Genomic DNA, 24629 nt, shown 5'->3' with positions numbered 1-24629 from the left:
TGGTTAAGTGCTGTGCTGGGGAAGCCTTGTCTTTTGGAATCGCTTTAGGTTGCTCTTTCTTTAATCTGGAGATGGTATCATTGCTCGAAACATTTTTGGAACTGCCCTTTAGGAATTGCCTTTAGAGCTGATTTGGGTCACATAGTAAAATCTGTCTTTTATTTTACAGCCACACCTAGCTTGTGACCAAAAATGGTATTGCCCAGCTTGACAACCCATTTTATTTTCTAGTCTTGGCTCTGACTTGCTTGTGAGCCAAAATTGCATCCACCCTTTAAAGATGGATATTTATGACCACTGAGCATATTAGCAGTAATTTGGGTAATTTTGAAGCAATTTCTCACTTGCCCAAGCTCCCATTGTCCTTTATATCTCTGTTGTAACACTGTCCAATCTCTCTTGCAGCTGAATTACCTCCTTCTGCCTGTGTTTTCCCCACTAGGGTGGGGGCCTTGGAGGATAGGCCCATATGTCTACACTCTCTGCAGTGCCCAGCATGGAGCAGATGTTCAAAATGTGTATTTATTATAATTGAACGTGTGGGTTGAATTGAAAGGAATCCAAGAGGTGTCTCAGGATTGCTCTGAGTAACAGGAGCACTGTTGGAATGATGGGCAGCCCAGTGGGCTCTGGAATCTCACAGGTCTGGCTCCAAACCCTATTTGTCCCCTTGACCAGCTGTGTGGCCCTATGCAAATCATTCTTTCCCTCAGATCCTTTATTTCCTCATCTGTGGAATAGAGATAATAATACTTGCCTTACTGGGGCAATTATAAGGACAAGTGGAATATTCACATAGTGCCCTAAGCACGGTGCCTAAATGGAGGTGATTAGTATTCTTGTAATATTAGAGCGAATTCTCATTTGGATGCATAAATTCTGATTTTAAAAAAACTCACCCAGAAGTCACATTATTTATAATCATTTGCTGGCCAAGCACAGTGGCTCATGCCTGTAATCCCAGCCCTTTGGGAGGCCAAGCATGAGGATTACTTGGAGTTTGAGACCAGCCTGGGAAACATAGTGAGACCCTGTTGCTGTAAAATTTTTTTTAAAAATTAGCCAGGTGTGGTGTCTTGCACCTGTGGTCCTAGCTACTCAGGAGGCTGAGGTGGGAAAATCACTTGAGCCTGAAAGATCGAGGCTGCAGTGAGCTGTGATCACGCCACTGCACTCCAGCTTGGATGACAGAGCGAGACCCTGTCTTAAAAAAAAAAAAGAAAAAAAAAAAAAGAAAAATCATTTATCATAGAAAATGTATTCTGCAAGGAATCCTAAAGCCCATCCAAGTCCAACCTCCCAATTTTCTTTTTCTTTTGTAGAGAGAGGGTCTTGCTCTGACATCCAGGCTGGAGTGCAGTGGTGTGATCACAGCTGTAACCTCAATCTCCTGGGCTCAAGTTATCCTCCCACCTCAGCCTGTCAAGTAGCGGAGACTACAGGCGCACACCACCAAGCCCAGCTAATTTTAATGTTTGTAGAGGCGGTGGGGGAGGGGTCTTACCATGTTGACCAGGAAGGTCTTGAACTCCTGAGCTCAAGCCATCCTCCCACTTCGTCCTCCCAAAGTGTTGGGATTACAGGTATGAGTCACCATGCCTGTCCCCAACCTCCTAATATTAATGAGATTCAAAAAGGGAAGTGGACTGACTAAAGTCATTAGTTCATTACAGAACTGGGCCAGGCCAGAGCTGTTTTCATGTGACGTTTGATACTTACCCCTACATTTGGAGGTCCCACCTTCCTTGCAAGGGTCTTGCATTTAGGCCAGGAGCTCTGGATACTGGCACTTCTGGACAATGGTAGCCAAGAATTTAGGATATGCATTTGGGGAGCCACAGCACATGCTTTGCACACCCTTTTGCAGCAACGCTTTGTCCCTCTGCAGAGTGTTGAGCATGCTGTGGTTGTGTGGCTCTCAAAGCTGGCATAAGCAATACAAACTGGTGGTTAGGAAGCATGCTGACAAACCTGATACCATTACTTACCAGCCTACCACTACTTGACCTCTCTGAGCTTCACCTTCTTCACCTGTAGCATAGGAACAATAATGGAATCCACCCCATAGGGTTGTTGTGAGGGTTAAATGAGATAATGCATGAAAGTGCTTACACATTGCCTGGCACAGGATAAACACTTCTTAAAATTTACTATTATAATCAGTAATACATCCAAACCAAATATTCTGCCTTTGGCATCTCCACTAGTCTCAAGCTAACCTCTAATCTGCAATGAAGCTTTACCTGGTCTCTCTTCCAAGCAGGTGCTGTTGACAGACTTTTACCCCTCCCTTCACAAACATGACCTCTCACATCTCCTGTTTCACCCCAACCGTGGACCACAAGATCCTAAAGTAATCAATAACAGTTGCCCATCAATAATAGGGCTAGGAACTCCTGGGTTTTCTTGTTCATCATCAGTTATAGGAAGAAAAATTGACCACTGGCCTAAACAAATACTGCCTTTCTTAGGAGTTGTCTTTACTTTGAAGGCACTTAGACCTTTGGGAGGCTCTGCTATTCTGCAGCATGGCAGGTGCCCACATGCCTGGATGGCTGCCTTCTATTATTATTCCCTTGATACTGGGTTCTTTGCACATGTATACACTTTGGGTTCTATTTGCTACCCTTTTTTTTAAACTTGACTAAAACAATGAGTAATTGGGAAGTTCTGAATTTCTATTTGGAAAACAAATTGATGAGATCAGAAAAATCCAAGTAATCCTAAATTTACAGAAGCCAGATTACTAAAACCCAAGGACATTTTTTTTTAATGTAGAAAAGTTATATTTCACAGAGGTTTTTGCAATGCCCTGACTCTGGATCACAGCCCTCCCTCGATTCTGGGTATTACATCATTTCATTTCAGCTAATGTAAACACTCATCACCCTGCACGTTGCAGGATTTTTCACTATGATTTGAGATTGGGCTTCATTCAGTGGGTCGTTGTGGTGATTAATGGTTTCAGGAGGAAGTGCAGCAGGAAGAGACTTTGCAGGAATGGAAGAGGTGAGGCAGCTCCATGTGAGATTCTGCAAAGGGATTAAGATTTGGCACCAGGCTTGGTTTCTGTGCAGCCTCTTAGGCAGAGAGCCCCAGGAGAGGGAAGCAGGCTGTCAGCTGTGGCTTTGCACGCTCTCAGCTGCCTTGAAGGTTGGTTGGCTCTTCCCGCTCTCTGAGGTACCCAATTTTACCTTGTTAAAGGATGGATGTGGATGCTGGAGGCTTAAAGAAGACCAGGTAAGGGTTCTTGTTGTCTAAGAAATCCCCCGGTGTTCTTAATGCATGGAATCCTGGGGACTGTTTCTTTACAAGTACCATTGTGCAGTTTTAGCCAAAATACAATTCCTCTGAGACATTTTACAAAGAGGATCAGAGAAGTTTCTTTCCTTGTTAAGAAAGTTTCTAAAGTGTTTTAACCTAAAATGTTTAACTATAGAGATACAAATTATTTTTCTTGCTGTGCAATTCAGCTTTGAGATTTTTTTTTTGCATGTCAATCTACAAGATCTCGATAGGTATCCTGAGAGTTTATTAGATGTTTGTTTTCATTCCTTTTGCAATGGCCTATGCTATATTATGTATCAACATTTAATGTGATGAAAACTTCTCACTCATTATATTCTTCAGGATACTCGCTTTTGAATAAGTTGCTCTTCTTTTTGCAGATTTGGTTTATTGCTTTCTTTTTTACCTTTTGGCTTTTGTGATTATAATACTAATAAGGAATATCCTGAAGTAGTTATAGTTTTTTTTCTAAGAGGAAAAAACTATACTCAGGAGTTAAATGCAAACATTTGATAGCATCCCTGATTAAAATGGACTACATGTTTTTTGGTATTTCAAATATGCTTTTAAAAAAATGTTCAGTGTAAATGTCCATAGTTTGTGGGAAAGGTAATGCAGTTTATCTGAGTGGTCATTTACTTATAAACATTAAAATGATATTAGACCTTTGATAAGATTAGCTGAAGAAGAGGTCATTGAAAGGAGTAGTTTTCTGCTTACCACCAACTCAATTCCAAATTCTGTTTCTTTTCTTAAAAAAAAAAAAAAAAATGGAGTTAAAAATAACCCAGAATAAAACTTGAAAACTGTTTTTTCTCTGTATTTGGCTAACTTCATCCCAAAGTACTGTGTTTAAGGAATTCAAGCTATGAAGACTACTCTTGAAATGGCTCGCATAATTCTATCTGCGAATTTCCATAATCCTTTTCAAGAGCATATGATGTTTTATGAGTATTAGGGTTAAAAATTTCAATTAAGTGTTCATTCCTTCTACAACCCTGAGAGATGGATAACAACCCTCAGAAAAATAACATGAGAAATTGTGTCAGTGTCCTGACGCAGGCTCATTTTTCCTGTCCAAAGTAGTGTGGAAAGGGGGCATTTGGCATCTCTCCTTCCTGTGGAAGGTGCGGGGTGTCTTGGTGGAAGTGAATGTCTGTGGTCGTTGTCGTAGATGGATAGATGCAGGGACTCCTGATCACTTTAATTTATTGGAAATCAAATGTTTTCATTAGATGTAGGGGACTGTGACTCTCCAGCTTTGGTTGAGTGAGACGAGGTCTATGCACCCAGTGGTTTTTCTTGTTTTTGTTCGGTGAGCCCTTTCAGTCTATGTCGTCCTGTTTTTCTTTTTGGATACAGACTGGCAGCAGTCTCTTGCGTTTTGTAGTACTTTAATCTAGCATTTTAACCATTGTATTTTCTTTTAGTGGGATGGCTAATAGTAAGGTTGGCTTGAGCCTCAATTTGAGAATGTGTGAGAGTAGCTGTAATCTTTAGGAAAAGAAAATCACTCCAAGAGTTAAAACATGCAGACTCTTAATTGTGCTGTGTCCATTCTCCTATTTTTGAGGAATCTAGACAAGCTATTGTTACAAATGCTTTTCCTCAAATGTTTTCAGAAGACCAAAACAAAATATAATTTTTTGTCAGTGTATTACATTATCCTCATTCTGTCTTTTTTCTCCTTATCTGTCATTTTGGAGACAGGGAAAATTGTTCAGGTAAACAATTGAGAAACAATTGCCAGGAACATCTGGGAACAGTTGCCATGGATTATCTTTTCCTTCTTAATGTGATCTTGATGAAGGTTTTACTTGTTTGCTCTTTTTATTTCTATTAAAATGGTAAGACATGTGCATGGTTGAAAAAAATTCAAACAGTACAAAAAGGGTAAACAATGAAAGCCTCCTCTATGGCATCTTAACACTCAGTTCTTCCCTCAGCAGTAAACAATGCTTTAGATCTGTGCTTTTCAAACTTTCATATGCATAAGCAACACCCGCACAGTTGGTTACAACACAGTTTCTGAGGCTCTTTGGGGTGTGAGGAGTAGATTGAGAGGGGAGAGAAAGATAACTATAGTTCATTATATAACTATAGTCTATAGTACCTAAGAGACAGGTGGAATTTGAGGATTCTAGTGACAGCAGGAGACAGGGGTATAAAGAAAAAAAGACTGTTGAGTTTCTTAGGAATTGAAAATGCTCTTGAGATAGTTGACAATGAAGAGTAAGAAGCCAGGGTCATGAAACAGAGTATTAGAGTAGTGAAGAAATCCAAGGAGCTTCAGCATAAAAATGCCATCAGGAGAGGCCCAGTGGGTGGAAATAGGGAAATAGTCAATAGTTAATGGAAAATATAGCAATAGAAGGGGGTTGTGGGCCACCTGACAAGGATAATGGGATTGAGCTGGAAACTGGAATAGGACTGGCCAAGCTAAAAAAAAATCAGGCCAATTAGCAATAATGAGAGTGTTTATTCACTTGTAGATTGGCAAAATACCTCCCTGGAATGAACTAGGACAAATGATCATTTCCTGTGCTAATGATTTTATAGCAGAAAAGAAAAAGATACCGTAGAAGGTACAGGGAGGTGTCTGTGGGTGAGCCATGTAATTTAATAACCCTAAGAAATGTAAGATTAACGGTCTGATGCAAGGAACGGAAAACCAAGATTATGTATACCTGACGAGAATTTTAAAAGCATGAATAGTAATTATGAAAAATAGTCAATAAACCTCAAGGATCTTGTCAATGAATTTTTTTTTAAAGGTTAACTACCAAACACCTTTTCAGAAATACAAAATATGACAAGATTCAAAAAATCATTTTGAGAGGCGCGAACGAGAAGAACTAGATTTTTTTCCCTACGCCACCTTCTTTGTCCAATAAAGTAAGAATAAACAACCGATGCTAAACACTTTCTTTGTGGCAGGTATTGTGTGAAATCCTTTATGTTCCTTAATTTATTTTGCCCTTATAGCTCTGGACATTGGGATCATAATTGTTATTTACAGATACAGTGCAAAGAGAATTGCTCAAGGAAGAGCATATTCCTTCATAAGGAAGGGACATCTTTGAAAAAATAGGAAGTTCAGTTGGAAAACCAGAGAAACCCACCTAGAAAGCCCAGTAAAAAAGTTCACATAATTTAAGGAGCATTCTATAAGAAACTGACATTAAAGCAAAAATAAGAGAGACTTTTATAGGAATCAAAGTGAAGGAACCAGGCAAAGATCCAGCAGAACCTTTGCAGATGCTCAGAATACTCCTTGGGCGATAGAGAAGGGAGCCAGCAGACACGATAAATTATTTGCCTTGGTCTTTTCAGAAAAATATATCAAAATCATCTTTAGAAGCAGAGGTACTAGATCAAAAAGTAGTAAATGAACAGAATGTTCTAGACTGAGTTGACAAACTGGATATGGATAAATCACAGGGACAGGTTGGCATTCATCCAAGAGTTCTAAAGGAATTCAAGGGTGAAATCATGGGGCTGTTTTTAAAAGCAACTCATTTTTACTTTCGAAAGTCTAGCAACCCTCTAAACCTTGGTTGCCTGGTAAAATTGCCCAGCTCCATCTCCCTGCAGTACATTATTTAAACATAAATTATAATATGTATGTAAAATGTAAAATATAATAAATCAAATAATGTTTTCAATAACTGTGATTTTGAATCCCAAACCATGTCACGTCACTGTTTTGAAAGTCTTTGTGAACATTTCATTCTTGAAATTGCTGAGAATTACCAGCCCCTTACAATCATGTAAAATAAGTTTACAATTCATGTGAACTCAGTAGCAAAAGCTCAAAGAAACAAATAGGCAGTGACTCAGTTGCAAGAAAGTATTCATCATACAATGTTACTTCACTAAAGGGGGAAAAGAATCCTGCAGCCTCAGAAACAGACAGTCAGTGTCCATTAATTAAGTAAATGCCATGTGAAGGATTTGAAAACTAATCGGCTTTTGAGTTCCTAGCTGCACAGTCCCACTGCCCAATTTGTCTGGTGGTCTGGCCCTGCTCTCATTTATCTCAGGCCTTCTTCCATTTCTTGTGGTCTTGACTCCACCTAGCTCTGCAGCCCAGGTGCTCTGTTCTCTGCTTTACTGCGGGTGGCCCTAGTTTTCTATCACCCATGACCTGCACTCTGTGTTGCAGAGTAGAATAGTGACGGTGGTCTGGGAAGACAGAATTTGTGCTGGGTAAGACAGAGAGCCAAGTACAGGGTTTGTCAGGGTCAAAAGCTAGCAGTAAGCCAGAGATGTGGAGTGGAGATGAAGGTCATTCAGTCATTTGATTGGTATTTCTTTTGAGCTCCTAGAATGTACCAGGCATTGTACGGGGGATACAAATATGAACAAGACAGCCGCCATGATAGAGAGAAACCAGTAAACAATTACAGTAGAGCAGAGTTTCTCAACCTAGACACTAAGTTGACATCCAATTATTTCCTAGAGGCAAAATTGCCTCTGTTTGAGAACTACTGTGGGAGAGTATGATAGGTGCATGAATGGAGAAAGAATAGGCTGTAATGGGAGTTCATAGCAGGGCTTCCTAATGCAGAACTGGAGGTGAAGAGAGACTGCCTAGAGGAAGTGATATCCTACAAGACATCTGCAGGGTGAGTATGCCTCATGTGAAAGTTGGAAGAGGCCAGTCAAGGAAGGGAACGACTAGACCTGGAGACCAGAGGGAGGAAGACCTGGGTCAGCCATGGGTAACTACTCTTACCAGTGGTGGACACTCCTTTTGGTGCCAGCCTTATCAATCCCAAGCGCCAGAGTTTCACACCCGGCATCTGCCAGCATGCTTTCGGAGGCTGTGCTCCTGCACGTAGCTGCCACTAGATGAGGAGTGATGTTGGTTTAGAGATCCTTAGGCTTAGTGGTCTCGGGTGCAAAAGGGGAGGAAATCGGTATCTAATTCCATAGAAGTAGAATTCTCACTAAATTAACTGCCCCTTTCAGCTCCAATGCCTATTTTTGATTAGCTAAATCTAAGTTCATTTGACCAAGATTAAAAACTTATTAGCAAAAAAACTTCTTTTCTTACATGGCTACTCCACAAACTGTTTCCAACTGCTGGTAACTGCAGACCATTCTGGCAACTGTTTAGCAAAGAATACATTGTAATCATCCTTAAAATACCTCCTTTTTCTCTCTATTTGCTCTATAGCTGGCTCCTTTCTAGAGAGAGACTGGTCTGTATTTCTGCCAGTAAAGGCCCGTTGGCCACATGCTGGGTCAGCCTCGGGACTCATGCAATGACAGGCACTTTCAAGAAAGATGCACTTTGTGTCTTCACATCGTAGGATCCCCTCTGCAGCATGCCTTTTCCTATTGTCTCCTTGATCCCCTTGTCCCTCAGGGGCCCTTCTATTTCTTTCTTTCTTTTTTTAAATTGTTTTGCTTTGGTTTTGGTTTTGAGACAGGATCTCTCTCTGTCACCCAGGCTGGAGTGCAGTGGCACAATCTTGGCTCACTGTAACCTCCACCTTCCAGGTTCAAGCGATCCTCTCACCTCAGCCTCCTGAGTAGCGGGGACTATAGGCATGCACCACTGCACCTGGCTAATTTTTGTAGTTTTTGTAGAAATGAGGTTTCATTATGTTGCCCAGGCTGGAAGTTTCTTAATAATAGTGATTGACATTCAGCACTTGCTGTGTGTCACCAGCCACAGGGCCGCATGGGAGAGGAGAGAGAGGCACTAAAAGGTAGGAGAAAAGAAAATTAAAGCCTAGCACCATACTAGCCACTTCAAGTAAGCTATTTCCCTGAATACTTCCAGAAAACCCTTAATGGGTGATGTCTTCCCCACTTTACAGATGAGGACCAGGCCTGATTTTATACAGCTGTTAAGGGGTACAGGTGGGATTTGAGCCCTTTGTTAGACCCTGAAGCCCATGTTCCTTCTACTTCTGTGTTCTGGAGGAACTAACCAGGCCAGTGGGCCTTTTTGTGGCCCAGCTCCCAGGCCATTAGGACAATATCATCAGGGGTCTTCAGGCTGCAAGGCAGATCTGGACTTGAGGGAGGCTGTCATCTTCAGCTGTTGTTGGGGGCTTCTTGTGATCTACATACATCCTTATTTGGGCCATCACTTCATTGCCCATTCCCAGATTGCTGAGATGGCTTCAAAAGCAAGGACCCCGGTTCTCCTTACCCTCACAGCTGTCCCACTGCCTATTCCCAGGGCAGTATGGAATGATGTTAAAGATTCCAGAACCAGGATTTAGAAAATATGGAGACTAGGTACCTCTACCCTCCACTTGCTAACACACTCAAAACCAAGCAACAAGTAAATCTGTTGCTTATCCAACAGATTCTTTTGCAAAATGATAAACCAGCTTTATTAGTCCATTTTCATCCTGCTAATAAAGACATACTGAAGACTGTGTAATTTATAAAGGAAAGAGATTTAATTGACTCACAGTTCTGAAGGGCTGGGAAGGCCTCATGAAACTTAATCACAGCAGAAGAGGAAGCAAAACATGTCCTTCACCTGGTGGCAGCAAGGAGAAGTACCAAGCAAAAGGGGGGAAGAGCCCCTTATAAAACCAACACATTTCATGAGAAATCACTCACTATCATGAGAACAGCATGAGGGTGACTGCCCCCGTGATTCAATTACCTCCCACCCGGTCCCTCCCACGACATGTGGGGATTATAGGAATTACAATTCAAGATGAGATTTGAGTGGGGACACAACCAAACCATGTCACCAACCATAAACCCTACCTGATTGTCTCAACTGATTGCCCTGGGCATGAAATCACATAATGGTTATGAAGACAGGCTGAAAAGATGCACAACTTACCGTCGTAAAGAGATACTATGTAAACAATAAAGGGGAAAAATTCCCATTGAATTGGCTTATAGGAGAGACGTGTTTGCTGAGCAAAGGGATGAAGGTGACTCCATAAGAAGGTGAGTTCTAGAGAGAAACATTCATATCAGCGAGTCTGACTTCCGCATGAGGCTAGCAATTGGAACCTGTAATAAAGGGAAACTTTCTATACTTAGGTAATAATGACATTTTGGGCACAAGGCATTGTGGCTTCTATGAAAGAAAGTACCAAGAAGGTTATAACTGAAAGGATCACACTGATTACCCAACTACCCCTCTCCTTTAACTGATGATGAAACTGAGGACCAGAGACATGGATGGGTAGACCAAGTTCATGTGTAGTCAGAGCTAAAGCTAAGGCTACTCGACCTATAAATAGAGGTTTGTTTACACTGTGTATGTGGGAGAAGGGAAACCCTAGAATATCTTTTATTTAGATTTTACTTGAAAATTATCTTTGTAGGGAGATTATGTCTCCCTCCAGAGGCTCTTAAAGATTTGGTCATCATGGACTGGAGGTATGCTGTGTTGAAAAGATTAGGACCTGTGCTGAAGAAAGCACCACGTAGGCACACATCAAGGGGAAAAAAATGATTTTTTTCACAGAATTTATTCATTAATAAATCTATTCCTTTATTCAACCAATATTTACTGTGCACCCACAACAGTGTGCCAAGCATGATGCTAAGTGCCAGGATGTAGAGTAGACAGACAAGCCTCCTTCCCTTTGAGCTTCCAGTCTAGCTGTGACCAGACTTATGCTGAAATGATTAAGGAAGGTATCCAGTGAGCTATGAAAGGTAGTAAGGTGGAGCTTAACCATGAGAACTCCTGAGAGGCCTATTTGAGACAGGGATGTAACAAATGGGTTTCAAAATGGGTGATTCCAAGTAAAAGCATTAAGCTTGGTGGTCTAGCATTTTGGAAAGTTCAGCTATTTGCACAGAAAGGAAAAATGTCAAAATAAGGGAACCCAGCAGAAGCCTGCTGCCATCGTCCAAGTATGTGGTGCTGAGCCTTTAGCCAGAGCTGGGGCAGTCAGAATGGAGAGGAAATGTGTCTTCTGAGTCATGCTCCAAAGTAGCATTGGCTGCCTGGCCTAGAGGTTGAAGGAGAGGAAAGAGACAAACGTGGTGCTGAGGTTTCTGACCTACAGCAGCGGACAGGCGAATAGAGATGAGATTATGGAGACAGTGTGGATATTTGAGGAAAGTGACAAGGTCAGTTTGAAGCAGCCTGATTCGGAAGGAACCGGAGAATGGTCCAGGTAAGCTGTCCTCACAACAGCTGCTTAGCCCTACTTGGATAAGTACATTTAGGACCCTTAGTAAGAGAATGACTTTTCATGTCGTCAAGGAGACTGAACTCACGTGGAAGACAAGTAGTTGCAGAACAAAACAGAAGATTGCTGGGGATTCACCATTCCTTCCTTTTTTAACAAAAACTTCTTATTGTGTAAAATTTTAAACAAACACAAAAATACAGAGAATAGTATAATGACCCCCTCTTTACCCATCACCTAGCTTCAACATTTATAAACATTGACAATATTGTTTTATCAATCTCCCCTCAGGAGTATTTCCCCTCTACCTTGCTGGAGTATTTAAATCCTAGATTTTATATCACTTCATGCATAAATACTTCATAGTATATTTTTAATAAATAGAGACTGTATAAAAAAACAGAACTGCAATATTATCATACCTAAATAAATATTTCCAAATTATGATTTAATGACAAGCCTATATTGAGACTTCCCTGGTTGTCTTTAAAATGGCTTTTAATATTTGGTTTTTGGAACAGGAATCAGAGGAGGTCCAAATATTACATTTGACTGATATGTCTCGTGAATCTTTTCATCACTAATAGATTATCTCTTTTTATTCTCTCTTTATACTTACTGAAGAATCTGTGGTGATGGACCTGTACGACATTCAGCTTTCTTTGGAACACCTTGAGTTACTTCCTATGAGTACAACAGGCATAAAATTGTTAGGTAATTCTGCAGTGACCTATCTTGTATTCCTTCTGTTTTAGGATTCTCAGTCCTCCATAGCTGATACTGCTCGTGGTTCTAGGGAGCTGAGTGCCAGGCTGTGCAAGGGTAGCAAGAATTTTCTTTACTAGAGGTATACTGAGAGCACAGCACGTGCGAGGCCATGCCAGGCCATCTGGGAAATGCAGGCAAAGTGGAAGTGCCTTTGCTTGGCTCCAAGGAGCTTATCAAGAATTTGGAAGAAAGAAGATTGCATGAAACTAACAGATTAACACAGGCAGCTCAGTGTTGGGAAGTCAAGTAAAGCTACACTTGGCTCAAACCCCAACCTTGACTCTTAACAGCTGGGTGTTGGTGAACAAGTCACTTTATATTTCTGAACCTAATTCCTCTTCTTTAAAACAGCAAGGAAAAATTCTGTCTACTTCAGGATTATATGAAAAGCCAGCAGCATGGGCCCTGGAGTTAGACTTTAAACCTGCTTCCTTCTGATATTAAGTGCCTGAGTCAATGGGCACTTTACTCCATGCCAGTCCTGTGCTCAGTACTTCACACACATTACCTCATTTTAGGCCTCTCAACAACCCTGTTTTACAGATCACAAAACTGAGGCTTAGAGAAGCAGTTTGCGTACATTTACCTACTTAGTGAATTAGGATTTAAACCCAGACAAAGTCAAAGCTCAAACTTTAAACTGCCAAAATATATTATTTCTCTCAAACACATATGTCAAGGTTCAGTATTCTTGTTTATAAGGAGGGAGCTATCATATCAACTTTATGAAATTATCATGGAAATTAAATAAGACAAAAGGTACTCAACAGATGAGAAATGCTCAAAAGTATTTGTTTTCATGGTTGTTATTGTATCAATGGTTGAACAAGTCTGTAAAACATGAAATTGTACAGAACCATCTATAAACATAATAGGAATATGGAAAATGGAGACATTAACTTGCATTGAGGCCCTTATGGTGAGAGAAGGGGCAGGGAGGATCCAGTGGGTCTTTGGTTATCACAGGAGATAAAAGCACATTCTAGGATGGGGGAGCAGCTCAAACAAGGAGACTAGATGAATGGGGTGTTAAATACCCTCTTTAAACTTCCTATTTGTCCAGTTAATGCCAGTGAGGGTTTAATGGTCAGGGAGAATACACATGTGCACCCCTGACGCCATTAAGAAGACTGCGTGGGAAATTACAAAAAGAGGCTGTGATGAAGAGCCTGGTGCTCTGGGTGGGTCTCAGCACAACCTCTGTCTGGTCCTGTGGTCTCAGCAAGTTACTAAACTTCTTTGCATCTCATTTTCTTTCCAGGTAAAACAGAGGTCATAAAGGACTTTATGATATAGGCTATCCAGGGATGTTTGGGGAATTAGATGAAATATTATAGGGAAAGATAGTGCCGGAAAGACCCAGGGCAGAAATCAAGAGAAGTCAAGAACTGAAGTCCTTCCATTCCCACCTCTATGTCACCTTCCCTGCTTCTATTGAGGTTGCAGTCTCCACCACCCCCTCACCCTCCTTAACTCAGGGATACCACAGAGTTAGGCTGCTAAAGTGACATAGTGAAAATGTTCTCAAGGGTTCCCTCCTCTCTGCAGAAACAGGACCCTGGGTAATACATGTGAGAATCAAGAGGAGAGAGGTTGGATGTGCTCATCTAGGCTGGTTACTTGCTTTTGCTCCCCAAATTTTCTTGCGTAAGAAGTTTATTCCCAATTTCTTGAAAAATTTAGAGGAGGGATATTTGGTGTAAATCAAGGTAATCACTGGTCTTTGGGATGTTGACTGAGTCTCTTTTGGGGAAAGAGAAAGCAGGGAAGGTGATGCAGAGGTGGGAATGGAAGAACTTCAGTTCTTGACTTCTCTTGGTTCTTCCCTGGGTCCTCCTGCAGGTAAGAGAGATTTTCAAGTCACTAAAACTTTGATGTGAGTTAATTGTATCTGCTCTTCCTCATACTGTGTGCAGACCACTATGGAAGATGGATGCAACAGGAATGGCCTGTTGTAAGACTGGTGAGCAATACCAACCTGGGAGAGCATACAAGTTTCTGCAGGGGCCACAGGGGAGTGTTCCCTGTCTGGAATTGGAAGCTCAGATGGGGCTTCCTCCAGGAAGCATTTAGAGATGGAGTGTGACTTAGCTGTAGTTACCACAAAGAGGGAACAGCATTTGCAGAAGCCTAGAAGTGAGAGAGAGGAGTGAGTCCATGATGGGTTTGGGAATCCTGTGGGGAGCTATTTCTGCAGATCCACAGGCCCCTCAGAGCTCTCCACAGAGGAAATATGGTCATTGTTTGTCAGAAGCGCTGCCGAGGCAGTGTGAGGCTTATGAGGAAATGGGGCATGAGACAGCGAGGCGCTAGAAGGGTACTTCCTAGCAGTCTCTCACCTGCGCACCTCACCCCTGTGTGCACAGCACATGGCTCACCCCTCGGGGCTTCGGTGTTCTCATGAATGAAATAAGGACTCAATTAAGTCCTTTCAGTTCCTCAGCTCTTTGGCTCTCTGAAAATATTTTTAAAGCTGAGGAAAAAAAAATCAAGTAATACTGAAAACAGATTTCAGTCCTTATTAGGTTGCAAAATGGAAACAGAGACAGAACCTGGTATTGAGAAATAATTCAAAGAAGCATTTAAGAAGAGACATCTTTGATATTGAGTAGATAAAGAATTTATGGCAATTCTAGTCTACACTGGGCTTGAGTTACCAACAAACAAGAAATGAATCGAAGGAGAAACCTGAGGAAGAGGAAAAAACCCCCCTCAGAAGCAAGTGGGCATTTGAAAACAAGTGACACAGGCGACCTCCTGTCGGTAGGGTGAGCTACTCGGTAAATACAGGGCCAGTGGCTGGCACAGGAAGACGTGCCAGAGTGATGGTGGCAGCAGGTGTGAGTCAGAGAGCCTGAGCTCTCTGGAGGGGCTGGCTTGCCTTTGGAGGCAGAGGTTGTGGGCACGGGAAGGATGTTGCCCCCTACTCTGTGGAGGCACTGAAGGGGTCTGGCCCTGAAGGCTGTTTGTAAAGCTGAGTGAATGCCACCTGGGCTGGGCAGAACTGGCATCTCTTGTGCAGTGGTGGGCATGTGATAGGAGACATGTACCCAGGACATGTACCCAGAGTTGCCTGGGGACCTCCAGGGCTATGAGTCAGAACCACTTGGATGAGTGGGGCTGCAGACTCTCTGCTGTGCCTGGTGAGAAGTGAGATTCTGACAGGGAATCTGAGAAAGGGGGGCAAATGGGTTTTTTCACCTTGGCATTTTAACATGAGCCAGATGCATTGAATCAGGCATTGGCATTGTCACATCAGTAGGAACAATAAGCATCTGTTCTATGCCAAGCATTAGGCTGTGCCCATTATCTACATTATTCCCAGACCTCACAACAACCTGTCTAGGGGGCTTTGTTTTTAATCCCCATTTTACCCCATATTCCAGTGAGCCTCAGAAACATTGAGCCTTGAAACTAGTGAATTGCAGAAATGAGGAACCACACCCAAGTGTACCTGTTTCTGTATGAGAGATACATGGTCTAGGTCGTGTTTTCCAATTCCAAGCAGTTGTACCAATGCCGTGCTCATAGTAATGTAAAACATAAGCAACATTGAGTATTATTGTTTTTAAGTTTTTACTTTAATAAATATTAAAATGATACCTTTGTCCCCTTTTGCATTTCGTTGATAACTAGTGAAGGTGAACAATGTGTCTGCCATCTGCCTCCTGGGTGGATTGTCTTCTTGGCTTTGCCCATTGCTAGGCAACTCATGTCACACGTGAGGACAATACGTTCCAGTGTGTTTGAGTGACCTGACCAAGGCCACACAGCTGGTTATCAGAGAGGCCTAGGCCAGAACTCGTGCCAGCACCTCTCCCATGGCTATCCTGTCTGCATCCTCCACACCCAAGCCCTGGGCTGCACTCCCAGCTCCTCATCCTGGTGCCACGGTGGGTGGTATGAGAAGCCCACCCATTCCCAGGGACTATCCAGCAGGAAGACAGAACAGGCCAGGCAGCTCTTTGACCAAAGCATCCCAGTGTGAAATCCGCCTACAAAAAGCCCTGGAATCTCTTCTGATGAATAATAGGTAACCACTTAGGCATAGTTTAAAATAGTTTGGTTTGTTTTGAAATTTTTTAAAAATACAAAGAAGAAAAACAGCGGAGGAGGCAGATGGCATGTTTTAAAAGAGTTCTTGCTGGAGATTTTAAAAGCCAATTTAAAAACTAGCTAATAAACTGTCCATCACAATCTGAAGATAGATATACCAAAAATTTCACTGGGGCACCTGGGGACAAGAACAGCTGTTACTGTGAATCTACTGTTTATTAGGCACTGACTGTCAGGCATCATGCTGAGTTTCTGAGTCTTCTCACTTATTCCTCACAACCACCTGATAAGACAGACACTGTTATTGTCATTATCACCATTTTACAGATAGGCAAACTGAGGCTTATTTTTACAAGATAAGTGGCAAAGCTAGGGCATGAACCTTGGGCCTGACTCCAGTGTTTGTGCTGTTAATTACTGATGCTACCAGACATGCTGAGACAGCATCTAAGCCAGGGGAGTGACAGCAGCCCTCTGGCCTGCAAGAGAGCAATCGTTGTAAAAACAGATTATCCCAGCCACTTTGAATAATAGTTCTTGATCCAGAAAACAAGCACCCGAAAGACCATTTGTCAAGATCCTTCCCTTCTTTTAGATTAACATCAGTGCCATGTTTCAGTTTCAGTAATTGAGGCTCAAGAAATTTGCTGTACAAACCACCATGGCACGTGTGTACCTATGGAACAAAACTGCATGTTCTGCACATGTACCCCAGAACTTAAAGTATAATTAAAAAAACAAAGAAGTTTGCTGTAGGCAACTCTGAGTGTTGAGCCAAAATGAACCAAACTCAAGCATCCTGCCTCCTTCTATCCTTACCCACACTGTGTGTGTGCATGCACACGCACACACAATGCAACTCACACACCAAAACAGCTAAGAATAAAATGGGTTTGAATATCTCAAGCAAACAGTCGGTTGAAATTACAGACTGCAAGGCTAGTAGGCACCAGGCCAGGACATTCTCATTTCAGGTCTACCAACAAACGATCTCCTTTTTAAAGAGAAACGTCATTTTGATTTCAGCCATCCTTTCAGGAGGTTTTTCAGTGTAAATTCCTCTTAGCCTTCCTAAGTAAAAATGAAGAACAGCTGATCTTTGTCTTGTCCAATGTATGGTTTTCTCTGGAACTTTTATGAGCTGCGTAGGATGAGCAAGAGAGGAAGTGTTCTTTAAGAGAGTCAATGTGCGGCCACTCTCAGCTGCCTGGTGTTGCCTCTAGCAACTAAGATTTATTTTATAAACACATATATGGTCCTTACTGTGCAGCAGGCACTGCTCAAAACAGTGTACAAATAGTAACGTCCTCCTCACAACCCTATGAAGGGGAAAGTGAGGCAGAAAGGAGCTAATTAACTGGCCCGAAGTCACATCGCTAGAGTGGCAGGTGGGATCAGGGCTCAGGGAGCTTGCCTTCGGTGTGCATTATTCGTGGTTAGTAGTGTCGCCAGTTTCTTCTGACATAGGGTTGATTATCTTCATGCTGTTTTTCTCACGCAGAGATTAAGCCTGAAGTTCATGTATTCCATGACCCTGGGGAGAAAAAGAAACCTAACTACAATAAGCAATGGGAAATGAGTCAGAGCCTGTTTATTTTGATGATTGATTTTGTGAGAGTGATTTGTCGAATGATTGAACCAAATGAATGATGGCCTTTTGCGGCTTCTGTTTGCCACTTTGATATTCCAGGATTTATTTCTTTTGATCTTCTAAGCCATCTAATTTAAATACCCACAAATTCAGATATTACGATTTATATTTGGCCTTCAGTCCCCCATCTGCATCTGGCACGGTGGACTCAACTACAGTTCACCTCTTGTGCATTTGACCTCTCACTCTAAAAATAAGGGCCAGATGAATGTTCATATTCCTTATAGAGCAGATGATGGTTTTACTAGACAAATGTGGTTTATACTTTAGAACAGCAGCTGCACATATGGAATGAAATTATTTGAGTAGCCTATTTTCAAACCTTGACACATACATTTGGCTTAAAATTCAACATGCGCTTTCCCAAAAAGGAAGCACATGTAAACAGTCTTCTCATATATTATCCTGCACATCTGAATCCTATGTTTTATTTATTGGTTTCTCTTTGAGTCTGGAATATAATCAGTTGGAAACGAGAAAGGAAGCCCCATTCATTCGCTTCTTTGTGATGCCATGAAAACGATAGAATGTTTGAGCTGATGGAGGGCCTTGGAAATAATCAGAGGAGACCCTCTCATTTTATAGAAGGATTCTGAGGCCCAGAGAAGTGCAGTTTGCCTGGGTTCCTCCAGTCAAAGGTGGTAAACATGGGCTTAAAATCAGGTTGCCTGACTCTAGGCCAACTGAGTTGGACAGTGTTGAGGTAAACTCTGAAAAGCTGGTGTTCCTGCCCACTACAGCTCCCCACCTGACCCCTCCAGCCTCAGTCAACACCCAGACACCAGGGATCACCTGTCAGTTATCTCAGACCAGAGATATCTCTTCAAGCTTCAGGCCTGTACTCCCTTTGTGTATTAAGCACTTATCACCACTCACCCAAACAATACATTGACTGATAGCGCCTCCCCATCTTCCTGATCATCTCCCCCAAACACACACACACACACACACACACACACACACAAAACACTTTTAAGGCACAGACTCATTGTTCTCAAAAAGCAGTCTTGTTTACCTTAGTCCTTTTCTAAAATGCTGCCATTGTCCACTTCACTCACTCCCACTCATGTATCCCAATCATTTAGAATGATGTCGGCGCACCAAAAGCACTCAATAAATATGTGTTGAATGAATGAAAGGCTCCTCATTTCCTACTAAAGAAATTAATCTCCATTTCTTAGCTTGGTGGTCAAGGCCCTTTATCATCTGGCACTAATCTTTTCCCATTTTGCTCACTTCATCCCTTCTGTCCTCTGCTAATTAAACAACCAAATAGCTCTTTTTTAAGGTAAAAATTTATTGTTTACCAATAAATACTCAACTTATTGAGTGTTTATGCCAAGGCTTTTTTCACTTTTTATGAGTGTTAACTTGTTTAATTCACACAACACACCTATAAGGTTGGTACTATCATTATTACCATTTTACAAATAAGGCAGTTGAGCCACAAGTTAACTTACCTCTCTATGATCACACTTTTAAGATGAGGCAGAGCTGGGATTCAAACTCAGGAAGTGTGGCTTCACATCCCATGCATGTAGCCACTATGCCATGGCTAGCTTTCCTATTGGTCTATTTTTAGTTATAAACTTCAACAGTCTGGAAGTACATAAAAAGTAACGATTTTTACCCACTTCAAAAAGAATTTAGATAATGTGTATTCTTCCAGATGGTTTTCTTATGTTAACTAGTATGTATGTTTACATAATTTTAAACCAAAATTATACATACTACAACATGCCTTTTAAATTTACTATATTTTTGAGATCTTTCCATAAATATTCCTACACATATCTCTTACATATATCACAGCCTCATTATTTTTCAATGTTGCCTAGTATACTCTTGTATGGATACACACCATAATTTATTTTTTCAGTCCCTGTTGATGAACACTTCAGCTATTCCCAAGATTTTTCCCTTAGGAACAATGCTGGAGTGAGCATCTTTATATATCTATGTGTGTAATGCTAAATACTTCTGTAATTCAGATTCCTAAAAAATGTGATTGCTGAGTCTTGGGGTATACACACTTAAAACTGTGATAGATACTGATAAATGGCCCCCAAAATGCTGTCCTCCCACAAATAGTGTCTTGCAGTTTGCCAATTTATCCTCCCACAAATAGTGTCTTGCAATTTGCCATGATTCCCTTTTCCTCTGCACACAAATTCGGGAATTGAATGCTTCTGTCTTAACTGTTCCAGTCCTCTCCTCTCTGGGAGCTCATATTCTCTGCTTGTCATACCTCTGTGCCTCTCTTTTTGCACAGTGAATGTATTTTTTCTTCCCATGCTGCTCCATAATATCAAATCCTCCTTGTTCATTCACTGGTGCTCATGTTGTTTCTGTTTCTGTCTCTCTCCCCTCCCCCTCCCCCTCCCCCCTCCCCCCCACACACACCTTTCTCCTTCCCTCTCCCTTCTACCTCCTTGGTTATATAAAACCATAGTGGTTTCTTCGATACAATATTCACATCAAGGAGTCTCAGAGGCTACCTAGAGAAAAGTGAGTTCTGATTGTTCCTGGCAGTGGTGACGCTTTATGTGGTGCCAATTGGGTTGATGTTTGTAGCATCGGTATTTGGCTGTGTTGTTAAAGATGACCCCATTTTGTATCCGTTATTTAGGGCACAGCAGTGAGTGTGATTAAGAAAGGAACAAAGAGTTACAAAGGAAAGCAAAACTGGAGAAGAGCCTTTTAAATGATGAAGGAGATGAGAAAAAGGAAGATAAAGGCAAGATGTTGCTGAACTCCTCCTTCATGCCACCCCCCTTGCTTGGTGCTTCACATACATTATTGCATTTAATCCCCCAGTGAGAACAGACTAAACAGATTAGGAATGGTCTGTCTGGAAGACAGGAGGAGGATGTGAGCAAAGTTTCTGAAGTCATAAATAGTTCTAGTGTAAAACTACAAAGATACCCCTTGAAGTTACAGCAGAGTGAGTTTAGGACAAGAGAAAGGTAGTAAGTAGTACTTCCAAATGGGGCTAGTAAACAGTGGACTCTGTAGCCAAAAGTGTGAAAAGATGGACAATTTAAATAGCTTTTTTTTTTTTTTAAAGTTTTAGATAACTGCATGGTAATACATTGCTACTGGATTTCTAATTGGAGTTAGGATGCTTGGAGTCTTTCGACATTCATATTGAGGTCAAGGAGTCTAACCATATGTACAGCCCTGTAGTCCATGAAGGTATCTGGGGGAGCAGAAGAGAGGACATTCGGGGCTTCCATCATCTCTCTTTAAATGAGAATCTCTCTGCTTCTTATCTCTCGAAAATTCTGGGCTTCTACATGAGATTTCCTTTGTGAGGGACAAAAAAAAGTTGTTATTTATTTATTTTTTTTAAAGTCTACAAACGATTGCATTAGTTGTTTGACTCCACTATTGGAGACAAGCCGTGGGCTGGATGGACTGTGGATCTAACCAACAGGAGGAAATTTTACTCACGGACCAAGGCTCCACCATTGCTTCTCTCAATTCCATAGTACAAGCTAGAGTCTGACAGCCTTGTAGCTCAGCCCTGACCTCAGTGGGGTGAGGACTCGGTAAGGTGAGAGAAGGCAAGTGCAGCAGCAAGAACTGCTCCTGTTTCTTAAAGAACATCCCAGTCCATTGGTAAGGCCTCCTGGCCCCATTCCACCCTATCACAAGCAAGGTGGGAGCTCCCCTGCAGCCAGTGCCCCAAGTGCCTTGCCTACTGTGTGCCTTTGAAGGAAGAGTCAGGGAGGCCAGGAGCCTCAGCCTCAGCCCTGGCTCACAGGTTCTGTGCCGTCACTGAGCTACTTACTTCACCCCTACTCTTGCCTGTTCTTTCCCTTGGGCTGTGAGTCAGAAGACAGTGGTTGAAGTCTCTGCTTACCCATTTTGTAGCCATAAGATTCTCTAGCACTCTCAACCTCTTTCTAACCCATGGTTTCATCTGTGTTTCTGTAACAACTCCTACTAATCAGGCTGCTAGGAGGACTGACTAAGATAATGCAAACAAAACACTTTTCAGGGTGCCTGCTGTGTGGTGAAGCCTCAGCAAATGGTAGTATTGGTGGTCATAGTTGGGTCATTTTTATACCCTCTCCACCCCCTGCTTCCCCTGCTGATAGCTTGGTTCCTAGCCCTGTGACTTGGAAGAGACTTGGGCTTCTGCTATGACACCTGCTCCTGAGCCAGTAATCCCCGACCCTGACATCTGCCTGCTGCCTTCCAGTCCCATGGCTCGCCCCATCAATACTGATTTTCTGTCCTTGATTATACCTGCAGCGACATCACAAAGCACAATACATCATACACAGTGATACCCAGTAACAGCCCTCTTTGTATGTTACTGCATTTAAAAAAGAAATTTGTCTCTTAAGAGCACTTCACGTATGTCGTTTCATATTTGATTGACTTCTTTTCTGCAATTGAAATGTAGAAATATCAATGACTTGTCCTAAGGTGCAGGCTTGCTAGTGATATAGACAAGCAGAAACCCAGGTCCTCTGATTCCCAACTTCTTGTTACCATTTCCTGCCATCTTTTGAGTTTTTGTATCTAGATATATTGGCCTTTGCTTTGATTTATATAGACTTGTAGGTTTCCCTGTGAATCTGGGAGCAGGATGAAGGTAAGAGTTTAACTTCTGCTTTGCAGTTATACTGTAGTCAGCTGCTAAAACATAAGAATACTATCTAGATGTTAATGAAAAAAATATTATTTTTGACCTATTTTTGTTTCAAAATGTTCTGGACTTATCTCAATAAATAGCTGTTAAGATGTTTATGAAATTTATTGCATTCCCCAAAATCTAAATAAATACCTGAGATAAAGAGAAAATGTGACCCACTTGAGGTTAGGAGTTCGAGACCAGCCTGGTCAACATGGTGAAACCCCATCTCTACTAAAAATACAAAAATTAGCCATGCATGGTGGCACGTTCCTATAGTCACAGCTACTTGGGAGGCTGAGGCAGGAGAATCGCTTGAACCTGGGAGGCAGAGGTTGCAGTGAGCCAAGATGGTGCCACGGTACTCCAGCCTGGGTGACAGAGCAAGACTCTGTCTCAAAGGAGAAAATATGGCCAAAAAGTAAAATTAAATACAATAAAGCTAAACTGCCTTAATAAATGGAAAATGGCATTAGGCTTATAAGAAAGGTATTCTACATAAAATATTTTGCCTCTGCAACCAGCAAATTCTACCATATTAAGGACATAGCAGTTCTGTCTCTCTGTGCCAAAAATCACAAGAACTTTTATTCTTGTTCTCATGATCCACTGCAATGTTCTCTATTCAGAAAGCTCTGGGATGGTTTTTTTTTTTTTTTCCTGGCTCCTTTGATGTTCCTCAAACAAAGACTCTTGAAGTTGCAGATTTGATGTATGTTTTTAGACCAGTGCAGAGATGGGGTTCAGGGGAACATTTCACATGGGCTTTGATGTTAGAATCCTCTGGCAAATCATGTTTGCCTTGCAAAATGATATCAGGAGGATGGACCTTTTTTTTTCTTTTTTCTTTCTTTTTTTTTTTTTTTGAGATAGAGTCTCGCTCTGTCACCCAGGCTGGAGTGCAGTGGTGCGATCTCTGCCCACTGCAAGCTCCACCTCTGGGTTCATGCCATTCTCCTGTTTCAGCCTCCTGAGTAGCTGGGACTACAGGCACCTGCCACAACACCCAGCTAATTTTTTTTTTTTCACCCGGCTAATTTTTTGTATTTTTTGTAGAGACCGGGTTTCACCGTGTTAGCCAGGATGGTCTTGATCTCCTGACCTTGTGATCCACCTGTCTTGGCCTCCCAAAGTGCTGGGATTACAGGTGTGAGCCACCATGCCCGGCCAAGGATAGATCTTTTCTAAGGGTTGTCAAGGAAATAACCTCATGTGCAGAAAAAGTTTTATGCACAAATATGTGTATCACAACAGCTTTACAATAGTGAAAACCCGGAAACAAATTAACAGTAATAAGAGAATGGTTACTTACACTGTTGTTAAATCATGAGGAGGAATCTCACATAGAATTGAAAGTGAGGTCTAAAGAACTTTGTAGCAATATGGAGAAAAGCTTGGTTAATACATTATGTAGAAAAGCAGATTATAAATTGTGTGTAATATGACATCACAACTATGGAAAACTACACAGTGGTAGTGGTATCATAGGTGATCTTTTGCTTTTCTTTATTTTCCAGTTTTTCTGTAATAAGCAAGAATTTTGAAAATTGGAATAGGAAAAGGGCATTTTACTGAAAACAGAAGCATCATCCTTCTCTGTTGGTAATTTTCAGCTTGATTTGGTTTGTAGTGCTGCAGAAAGTGCTTTTGATTTCTCTAGAACAGTGTTTCTCAACCTCAGCTAGTTGTGGGAGTAGCCCTGTGCACTGGACAATGTTTAGCAGCATCATTGGCCTCAATGCACAAGATGCCTGTAGCGTGCCCTCAGTTGTGACAACCAAAAATGTCTCCACACATTGCCAAATGTCCCTGGTGTGGGTGGTCATGATAAAATAACGTCTGGTTGAGAACTGCTGTTCTAGAATCATGCACTGATACATCCCAAATACCCACTCCCTGGGAGACCCAGCAAGAGGTGGCAGTGGGTATTCAGTTGTACACAGTAATGGAGTATGTAGAAATCTAGAAATGTATTCACTCATTCATGAGACGTTTATTTTCCAGAAAGGTGTTTGGCATCAGAAAAGTGTGGCAATAGGAAGCAGGGTTCCTTCCAGCTGCAGGGTGGGATTCAGTGGGAGGAATT

At 41.8% G+C, this 24629-nt stretch overlaps 1 protein-coding gene across 6 annotated transcripts in view; it reads left to right on the top strand.

Moving 5' to 3' along the window:
• Positions 1-24629, top strand: part of PLCE1 (phospholipase C epsilon 1) — a 440302-nt gene that overhangs the window by 179238 nt on the left and 236435 nt on the right. Inside the window, exon 1 of one of the 6 annotated variants that reach the window (XM_055254898.2) lies at positions 2887-3240. The exons of 4 other annotated variants lie outside the window; for them this stretch is intronic. In XM_055254898.2, coding sequence (XP_055110873.2) covers positions 2959-3240 — 282 coding nt within the window. In that variant the 5' untranslated portion in view covers positions 2887-2958. Of the gene's footprint in view, positions 1-2886; positions 3241-24629 lie in introns of those variants that run through there. One more of the 6 variants, XM_055254909.2, reaches the window with a different exon arrangement.

Source organism: Symphalangus syndactylus, chromosome 2, assembly GCF_028878055.3.
Source record: "Symphalangus syndactylus isolate Jambi chromosome 2, NHGRI_mSymSyn1-v2.1_pri, whole genome shotgun sequence".
NCBI lineage: Eukaryota > Metazoa > Chordata > Mammalia > Primates > Hylobatidae > Symphalangus > Symphalangus syndactylus.
This window is presented reverse-complemented; position numbering and strand designations above follow the sequence as displayed.